The sequence below is a fragment of the Lagenorhynchus albirostris genome, chromosome 4, assembly GCF_949774975.1.
Source record: "Lagenorhynchus albirostris chromosome 4, mLagAlb1.1, whole genome shotgun sequence".
NCBI classification, from domain to species: Eukaryota; Metazoa; Chordata; class Mammalia; order Artiodactyla; family Delphinidae; genus Lagenorhynchus; species Lagenorhynchus albirostris.
The window spans coordinates 22,022,501-22,033,510 of NC_083098.1; the positions used below are offsets into that span (position 1 = coordinate 22,022,501).

Consider the following 11,010-nt stretch of genomic DNA (forward strand, 5'->3'; position numbering starts at 1 on the left):
AGAGAGAGAGAGAGAGAATGCAAATCAGAAGACAATGGAACAATATCTTAACCATGCTTTAAAAAATTAACTGCCAACCATTCGAAACAAAAATGTACTTCAAGAATGAAAGCATAATGAAGACATTTTCAGACATAAAAAAGCTGAGAAAATCTGTCACCAGTAGGCTCTCACTAAGGGAAAGAGTAAAGGATGTTTTACAGGCAGTAGAAAAATGATTCTAGAAAAAAGAGCAGAGAAGAGGAAAGAACAATAAAAATGGTAAACATATGTGGAAGTCTAACTGAATACAGACTTTAAAAAATAGTAGTAATTATATATATGCTCTTGTGTGGAAAATATATAAAAAATTAAAATACATTACAGCCACGGCATATGAATTGAGGGCGTGGGGTTGGGGTGAGGGGTAAATGGAGTTAAAGTAGCCAAGGTCCTTGCATTATCTGGGAAGAGATTAAAAGTATCAATTAAAAAAATGTTTAATAAAATGAAAATACCAATTAACAATATATTTTAAGTCAAGAAGGCATTATGATCTCCATAGTAACCACTAAAAGAATAGAGAAATGAATATAAAACTTCTAGCTGGACTTCCCTGGTGGCGCAGTGGTTAAGAATCCGCCTGCCAATGCAGGGGACACGGGTTCGAGCCCTGGTCCGGGAAGATCCCACATGCCACGGAGCAACTAAGCCCGTGTGCCACAACTACTGAGCCTGCGCTCTAGAGCCCACGAGCCACAACTACTGAGCCCGTGTGCCACAACTACTGAAGCCTGCGCGCCTAGAGCCCATGCTCTGCAATAAGAGAAGCCACCGCAATGAGAAGCCCGCGCACCGCAATGAACAGTGGCCCCCACTCACCACAACCAGACAAAGCTCATGCTTAGCAACAAAGACCCAACGCAGCCAAAAATAAATTCATTAATTAACAAAAAACTTCTAGCTAATGGAGGCTTAAAAATGTAAGCATTAAAATAAAACAAAACCCCCAAAACCCATATGCTACCAAAAGGCAATGAAGGAAGGCAAATAAAAAGAACATAGAGCCAATAGAAAAAAATAGAAAGCACTTAATAAGATAGTCAATTTAAACCCAAGTCACGTGTACATTGACTAAATAATCCAATTAGAAGGTGAAGATTTTCAAACTGGATTAAGAAAAAAAAATCAACCATCTACTACTTATAAAAGACATTTAATATAAGGATACAGGGACTTCCCTGGTGGTCCAGTGGTTAATACTCCGTGCTTCCAATGCAGGGGGCCTGGGTTCAATCCCTGGTCGGGGAACTAAGATCCCACATGCCCTGCGGCACAGCCAAAAATGAATTTTAAAAATATATATGTGTATATATATATATATATATATATACACACACACACACACACACACACACACACATATATAGATAGACAGATAGATAGAGGGATACAGAAAGGTTGAGAGTAAAAGTATGAAAAAGATAACCATACAAACATTAGCCAAATAAATCTGCTACAACTATAATGATGAAGCAAAGAGCAATTCTGGAGATACAAACATTTCATGATAAAATGTTCAATTCACCAGAAATATATTACAATTACAAATGTATATATTCCTAATGATACAGCCTTAAAACATATAAACAAAAATTGGAAGTACTACAAGGACAAATAGTCAAAACCACAATTATGGTGGAAGAATTGAACACAAGCAGCAGAGTTAACCACTGAACATAAATAAAGCATTTATCCAGCAACTGCAAGGCACATTATTCTTCTCAAGCACAACGTGTAACATTTACAAAAATTGACCATCAACAGGGAATAAAACAAATCTTACTAAATTTCAAAGCACTGAAATCATATAAATATGGTTATGGTTTCTAACTGCAGTAAAATAAATACCAAAATGTTTGAAACTTAAGAACTATATATCTAAATAACTCAACATAACATGCAAAAAAAGATCAGAATGGAAAAAAACTATTTTGAGTGAAATAACCACCAAAACACTATATATCAAAACTTAGCTGTGAAGTGCAGGTAAAGCCATGCTTAGAGGGAAAAATTATCTAGAATAAATATACTAGAAAATAAGGCTGAATATCAATGAACTAATATCATTTTCAAAAGCTAGAAAAATAAGTGTATACTCAAAGAAAACAGAAAGAAGGAAATAATAAATGGTAGATATTAATGAAGTAGAAAATAAATGTAAACAGAAAAGGTCAACAGGTCTAGAAGCTGATTCTTTACAAAACTCATAAATTCCTAGAAAGACCGATTAAGAAAGAGAAGGCACAAATAACCAATGTCAGGAATAAAAAAGGGGGCTATCACTGTACATCCTACAGACATTAAAAATATGAGAATGTCATTAACAAATTTATGCCAATATATTTGAAGATCTAGGATGAAAAAGATAAATCCTAGAAATAAGCAACTTATAAAACTGACAGTAAAAGAAAAATTTTAAACATTTGAATAGCTGTCATACCATTCAACAAACCCACAAAGAACACTTCAAGGCCAGATAACTTCACCTGTGAGTTTTGCCAATGTGTCAAGGTGAAACAATACTGCTATCACACAAAGTCTTCCAGAAAACAGAACAAAGAGTGAGCACTCCACAACTTATTTTTAAGGCCAGTATAATCTTGATACCAAAATTTGACAAGGATATTGTGAAAAACAAAAATTATAGGAAAATTCTACTAATTTATCAGGGTGCAAAAATCCTACATAAAAGATTAGCAAGTGATATTAAATAAACACATAAAAAAACCCAATAACATGTCACAGCCAAGTTGGATTATTTTATGTATACCAGTTTGATTTAACACCTGAAAATCAGTTAATATGTCACCACACTAACAGAATAAAAGAGAACAAATCAGACGATTACTTTAATAGATATAGAAAAGCATGTGAAACAATTCAGGAGCCATATATAATTAAAAACTTTTAGCAAACTAGGGATAAGAATTCCCTTTAAATGAAAAAAAAAATTATCTACATGGTGCAGCCATTGTGGAGAATAGTATGGAGATTCCTTAAAAAACTAAAAATAGAGTTACCATATGATCCAGTAGACCATATGGTCCACTCCTGGGCATATATCTGGAGAAAACTATAATTTGAAAAGATACATGCACCTCAATGTTCATTGCAGCACTATTTACAATAGCCAAGACATGGGAGCAACCTAAATGTCCATCAACAGACGAATGGATGAAGAAGATGTGGTACATGTATACAATGGAGTATTACTCAGCTACAAAAAGAATGAAATAATACCATTCGCAGCAACATGGATGGACCTAGAGATTATCATAGCAAGTTAAATAAGTCAGACAGAGAAAGACAAATATCATATGATATCACTTACATGTGGAATCCAAAAAATGACACAAATGAACTTATTTACAAAACTGAAATAGACTCACAGAAATAGACTCACAATAGAAAACAAACTTATGGCTACCAAAGGGGAAAGGAGGGCAGGGATAACTTAAGAGTTTGGAATTAACATATAAACACTACTAAATATAAAATAGATAACTAACAAGGACCTACTGTATAGTACAGGGAACTATACTCAATATCCTGTAATAATCTATAAGGGAAAAGAATCTGAAAAAGAATATATATATATATATATAAAACTGAATCACTTTGCTGTACACCTGAAACTAACACAACATTGTAAACCAACTATACTTCAATTAAAAAAATAAATCTACAAAAATCACCATAGTTGATGAACAAATGATAAATGTTGAAAGTCTTTCGAGACCTCAAAAGGGAAAAGGATATGTACTATCAGCACTTCTATTCAACACTGTACAATCTGCCTGTGCAAAATGACAAAGAAAAAATTTTTAAGCATAAAGATTAGAAAAAAAACAAATTTCTCAGATGATACGATTGTGTATATAAAAAATACATAAGAATCTACAGATAAATTACTAGAATTCATTTCATAAGTTAGCTAGGCTCTGGATACAAAGTCAATTTTTAAAGTTATATTTCTATAGGTTAGCAAAAAAAGAATTCGAAAATAAAATTTAAGAACGGAAACAATATACAGCAGAGTAAAAAAAATACCTAGGAATAAATCCAATACAAGGTGTGAAAGACGTTTACAGACAAAACTATGGAACATCACTGAAAGAAATTTTGAAAGCTTTAAATAAATAGAGGCATATACCATGTTCATGGACCAGAAGATTCAATATTATAAAGATATTAATTTTGCCCAAATTTATTAATAAACGCAATGTGATCTCAATCAAAATCCCAACAGTTTAAGTCTTTGTTGTTGCTGTTGTTTTGTTTTGGTGGAACTTAATAAGCTGATTCTAAAATGTTGCATAAATGTAAAAGACAGAGACTAGACAAGAAACTCTTAAAGAACAAAATAAGAGGACTTGATCTAATGAATATAAACTCCTATTATAAAACTACAGTGTGGTATTGGTGCAAAAATATTCTCATAGACAAAAGGAATAGACTAGAGAGCCCAAACACACATTGGGACACTTGAATTATGAACAAGGTAGCCCCACAGGGCAGTGGGAACAGAATGGACTTACCAGTAAATTATGCTGGGATAACTGGAGGTCCATAAATTATTTTAATTTAAAACTTTAACCCCATCTCACACAATATGCAAAAATTAATTCCCAGTGAATTGTAAATATAAATTTGGGGGTTAAAACTGAGAAGTTTCTAGAAAAAAATATAGAAGACTATGTTTATAACCTCAGAGTAGGAAAAGACTTATTGAACAGAACACAATGAAACACTAACCATAAAGGAAAACGGAATCTGTAAAGGACTTGGTTATTAAAATTAAGAACCTCTTTTCATCCTTAAGACAGTGAATAGGCAAGCAACAGAATGAAGATTGTGCCACACGTACGACCAACAGTGAGCTCACATCCAGAATATATTTTAAAATACCTACAAATCAGTAAGAAAAAGACAAACAACCCAATGACAAAGGGGACAAGAGACTTGAACAACCATGTCACAAAATATTGCAAATGGCCAATAAACATGAAAAAGTGCTCAACCTCATCAATAAGGAAAAAGCAAATTAACTCCACAATGTGATATTGCTGCAAAACCACCAGAAAGGCTAAAATTACAAAGACTGACAATGTTGGCAAGGATAAGGAGCAAGGGAAATTCCCATATGTTGTGGGTGGGAGTATGTTGGTACAACTACTTTGGAAACCAGTTTGGTATTATCTACTAAAGTTGATGATACACATAACCTATGAGCTAGCAATTCCTCTCCTGGGTACAGACCAAACAGAAATGCATGTCCACAGGCACCAAGAAACACAAACAAGAGTGATGACAGCCACCTTATCCACAGACCCCAAATGGACCATCCAAGGTCCTCCAACAAAACAGTGGATAAATGCGGATAAATGATTGTGCTATACTCATATAATAGTTTTCCGCACAGCATAGGGAAAGGAAAAAACTACAGCCACAAGCAACAACATTCATAAATATCACAAAGCAAAGAATCCAGACACATGTGAATACATACTCCATTACTCCATTCATTCCTTGCTCAAAAAGACAGGCGAAACCAAAATACTGTGTTTAGAGATAGGCGCTTTGTCGGAAAAACTGTAAAGAAAAGTGAGGAAATGTTTACCAAAAAACATCAGGACAGGTTTTCTGTTTTTTACCTTTGGGCAGGGGTGAGTAGTGATTGGGAGAGGGTCACAAGAGAGGATTCTAGGGTACTGGCAGTGTTCCAATTTTTATCCTCGTGTTGGTTACAAGGTGTTGGTTGCAAGGTGTTACGTGTGATAAGTCACTGCACTCTGCATCTCTATTTTGTGCACTTTTTTGTATGTGTACGAAATCTCAGTTAAAGGGGGTTAATAAATAAATCAAATGCATCTACAATTAAACAAAAAAACTTCATTGTGTCAATACCCATGTATATTGCCTGCAATCAAAAAGAGAATAGCTTGAAAAGCGGCGGGGGCGGGGGGGCAAGTATCCTCATTGAGGCCCATTATCTTTTTACAGCTTTTGTGCTAACACCTTATTTACAAAACTTGTTTACAAAACTGAAATAGACTCACAGAAATAGACTCACAATAGAAAACAAACTTATGGCTACCAAAGGGGAAAGGAGGGCAGGGATAACTTAGGAGTTTGGAATTAACATATAAACACTACTAAATATAAAATAGATAACTAACAAGGACCTACTGTATAGTACAGGGAACTATACTCAATATGCTGTAATAATCTATAAGGGTTCACAAGCACTGTGAACCATTGAGCACTCCTGACCAGTTCACAATGAGTGGGTTTCCCACTCATCCGTAATCCATTCGATGAGTGGATGATGGTGCACTGGTCCAGATAATGCACATTACATAAAGGTCCTGAGATCTTCCAGAAGATCTCCAATAAAGGATACCCAACACCTGCTCTTCCCTCCTCTCCTCACAGGCCAATGTTTTTCTTTCTTCAGTTCTCAGCTCCAGGTCTCTTCTACAGGGAATCCTTCCTTGCACCTACCCCTACCCGGAATGGGGTAACGTCTCCTTTTGACATTAGTGCTGGTCATTCTCAGTTTGTCCCCACCTCCCAGTTCCACCCCTGGGAGGCTGATCCCTAGGCACTAGATCACCAGGACAGTCCATCCAGCCAGCTTCTACTGGGTTCCACAGAGGAGAGGCAACGGCAGAAGCTGGGAGGTGAGGAGAAGAGAGAAGTCGGACATGTCCTCCCCACCCTCTTTTGCTGTGGTCTGTGTTCCTAGGGGTGGCTGCTTCTCTGGAGGCCCAAACCCTTCCAGCAGCATCATTCCTGCCACCTATAACAGCTCTCCACTGCTGTGCCTTTCACTGGTCCTGGGAACCCTGCCTTCATCTGGGTTGTCTTTTCACTAAATTCTCTTCACTTGAACTAGGTTGGATTCTGTTTTCTGCTGGGACCCTGCGGAATGGAGATTTTATATTAATTTATAGGATAATTTTATCCGCATGTGTCTTCTCCTGCTAGGCTGTGAGCTTCATGACACGGGCACTTTAGAAGTTACCAACCAATATTTTAAATGATATAGTGAGTTAATGAATGCATGAATGAGCCCACATTAGAATTAGAATATACTGTACATTGTACAAGGATTTCTAAAATGCCCCTCATACATTTGATGTGGCACCAACCAATCTGAGCAAACATTTTTCCTACGTTGGTTGAAAATAGCCTTTGTTGGCAGGAAGATTTTTACTCATTTCAATGATTTCAATTATTCTAGCGATAAGTGCAATAGCTATGATTTCTCAATTCAGAAGCTAAGTTTATCTGAAATAAGTCATCGATGATGAGATTCCAAATGGACTGCAGTTAATTACAGCTCTAAGAGTCAGTAGGAATGCAATAAAAAAGTTAACTAGAAAAAGAAGGCTCTGCATCTCTTATTTTTTATAACCTATTGCAAATGACTCTAGAAAACAAATACTTAGTAGTTGACGGTGTGGGAAGGGTTATCTCCAGGCAGGAAATGTTCTTTGTTAATACAAGAAACTATCTACTCTACATTGTTGCTTTAGACTTAAAGGACAATCTGGGCTGATACCAATATTAGATATGCAAGTTTCATATTAATGAACATAGTTAGACAACTTCTACAAAATGAACTGGAAAATCCTGATTCTAGGCCACTAATCAGAATTTCTGGAACACAGTCTGGAGCTCTGCAGATTCCCTTCTTTTATGGTAGAAAAAGTGCAGAAAAATCAGATTATCTAGAGGTGCCCTGATGTGCAAGCAAACTAGTAGGTGCTGTACAGTGTGACACTTGAATTTTACTCGAGAAAACTAGTTCATAAATTAGAATCACAACTACATACACACTATATCAAGAATTTTGAGTTCATAGCAGGGCATTTTGAAAGCACCAATTTACCTAGCATGCAAGCTCCTGGTGAGGGATATATTCTGAACTCTGCAGAGGTCAAGGTTCATCTCTTTTCTACAATATCTTTCCTGGTTAAACCTCTCCTGTTCCTTCTGCTAACTTTTTCGTTCTAAAAAGCATCCCAGTTCTGTTCATTCTAACCACGAGGGAGAGGGGAAGGTCCAATTTCTCTAGTATGGTATGAGTTCAAGATTATCTGTCATCTCCCACCATGCAAACTAGTTACTTAATAAAAAAAGACCTTTCTAATATGGCACTACTTGGGATAGGCATCTGATTTTACCATGTGGAGTGATATGGCATGGTTTTAGTAATAGTTACAATATTAACAATACCTTGTGAGGGGGTTTGGGGAAGAGACTGAGTTAAAAATGATTAAAATGCAGTTATACTTCTGATTCTTTTTATAACCAGACAACTTGCTTTGTTATGCCTAATTAGATGCAACAACAACAACAAAATTCCTTTTCCTTCCTTTTTCCTTTTCTCTTCAGGCGTAACTAACATAGGAAATGACCACACCAGCTCCTTACTGATTGCTTCCCTGGAAACAAAAGAGCATTTTATACCTGATCCTGCCATTACCAAAAGAGAATCAAGTAAAAATTAACCGCCCTTCCCCTCTCTTGTCCATACAGAAAGCAGTATATTTTAAAAGGGGGAGAGGGGAAGTACCGCATTCAATTCCTAAGGACTGATGCTCCCCCCTCCCCAGACTCACTCATCTCCATTATCATAAACATCACCCACTTTATGGGGCGCCCGGTACATGAAGGGCCCCATCGCCTGACAGGATGAGAAAAGAAGCATCTCTTTCAGTCTGAAAATTACGACTCCTGATGCTTTCCACGCAGCAAAGCGGGCGGGTCGCCTAGCCCCAAGGGACAGGGCGGCGTCTCTCGGGTGCCCGCAGCCCAGGGCGGCGGGCGGCGCCGCAGCTCCCGGCCCCCCTCCCGCAGAGACCGGCCGCGGATCCTTACCCGCCAGTCCGCCGCCGCCGCCTCCATCGCCCGCATGCCCCTTCCTCCGCTGCAGGATGAAGTAGGGGTTGGCCCTCTCCGTGATCCACAGCGCGTTGGCCAGCAGCACCTCTTCGGGGTTCACCCACATGTTCCTGGGCGCCGAGGGCGCACGCACAATGGGGCGGCAGGTCGGGTCCCGCGTGCACCGGCGCGCACTCCCGGGCACACGCGCGCCCGCCCGTCCGCTCGCCAGCCCGCCAGCTAGGTGCGGCGGCGGAGAGCGACTTCACCACGGGGCGGCCCGCGGCGCCCGGGTCACAACAAAGCCCCCGCGGGCGGCCGGGGAGGATGGCGAGGACGCGGGCACCGCGAGCAGCATCCTCTCCCCGGCGCCGCCGCCTTCCGCGAGCCCGCGGCCGCAGACGCCCAGGCTCTTCGCTCCGCAGCCCGGCCGGGGCCCACGGCGGCGGGAGGAGGAGAAGGAAGGGGAGCGGGAGAAGGAGGAAGTGGTGTGGCTCAGTCCCGGGATCCGGCTCGGCCCCGAGCAGGGCTGCGGGCGCCGCCAGCTGATTCGACCCCGCGGGTCGGGCAGAGCTGGGCTGGGACGCGGCTGCTCCCTCAGCGCCCACCCAGGGTCCGGGCCGCCTCCGTCTCTAGCAGCTCAGAGCCCTCGCGCGTTAACACTTCGCGTTGGGGCCGCTCGCACCCTCGGTGAAGCCCAGCTCCCAGCTGGAAGGACGATCCGGACACTGCGAATGAATGACGACAGCGCGGCTCGCTAGGAGCTAGCCCGAGTGACACCAGCTTCCGCGGACGCGAATCCTCCCCGGGCCCTGCGCGCCGAGCCGGGCCGCAGCGGCTGGCTTTGGGGGAACCTTCTGGGGACCGGGTGGCGAGCACTCGGCCCCACGCCCATCCCAGCAGGGAGGACCTCGGTGGGTGGGTGTGTGTGTGTGTGTGTGTGTGTGTGTGTGTGCGGGCGCGCGCGCGCGCTATGTGTGTTTATGGTTGACGCTCGGTAGGCTAGCGCCACCCCTGTTCCCAAGAAATGTGTTTCAAGGTTCCAGACTTGGAGCTGGAGACCCGGGTCGGAAGTGGACGCAGCCAATGGTTGTCGATGTTTTTGTTTCCTGCATCCCTAGGGCAAGTCATGCGTCAAACGTGTCATCGCCTGTAACCCCGCCCCCTCTGCATTCCATGGTAATTAAAATGGCCCAGCTAAGTGCATTACATCACTTCTTTCCTTGACCTGTAGGGCATGAGCAATAGCGAAGTTGGAAGCAGCCCAGAAGCTTAGAGCAACTAATTCATACCACAGCTGTCCCTATATGAGGCGTCTGGCTCTTCGAGGACAGGACATGGCAGAATTCAAGGATTTATCCACACTTAATAGATGGATTTAAATTTGTTTTAAGAATTATTGAAATTAGAGACACACAACCCAGGCCATCCTTATCCCTAGACAGTTTTGCTTTCCCCCGGTATTTCGAGTCTCTTTGTGGTGATCACAGCCCATCCACCTAAGTATCTGATGACCTTTTCCTCACTTCTTTTTTACACCCAGGAGATCTTCATATAGCTGAGCAAAAAGAGTCTCCTCTTCCCAGATGATGGGAATTTACTAAGCTCTGCTTTGCCGCGGAAGCTCTACAATCCTAGGGACTTCTCCCTTTCCCAATGAGCAAAGCATTCAAATGAGACTTTCTTGTGGGAACTTCAAATTTTTTACTTATGTGTCTCGCACTTGGATTGCTGAATTCCTTCAAATGGGCGAGGGAGCGCATCCCAGCCATTTTAAAGAGGCTGCCTCTGTACCTGTTGGTGTCCTACCCGGTGGGCTCTGGAGAAATGGAAGTCTCCCTTCACATTATCACACTGACTGATCTTCTGCCTCTTTAGGAAACATTTTGCATCTCTAGGCATTTGTGGAGACGTCATATTTTTAACACAGACTCAAAAATGTCATTTGGCACCTTTGGTCAAGGTACAGTGCCTTCAGTCATGAAAATCTACTGCAAATTTCAAAAAATAAACAATAAGATTGCAAATCATACATATGTAAATTTATTAATTTTATATTTATATAATATTAATATT

At 40.8% G+C, this 11,010-nt stretch overlaps 1 protein-coding gene across 1 annotated transcript in view; it reads right to left on the minus strand.

Moving 5' to 3' along the window:
* The window catches only part of TBC1D9 (TBC1 domain family member 9), a 106,906-nt gene extending 97,061 nt beyond the window's left edge, over positions 1–9,845 (minus strand). The window contains exon 1 of the mRNA XM_060147681.1: positions 8,932–9,845. Within this exon, the coding sequence (XP_060003664.1) occupies positions 8,932–9,061 (130 nt within the window). The 5' untranslated portion in view covers positions 9,062–9,845. The remainder of the gene's footprint in view (positions 1–8,931) is intronic.
* Between the last annotated feature and the right edge of the window lie 1,165 nt (positions 9,846–11,010).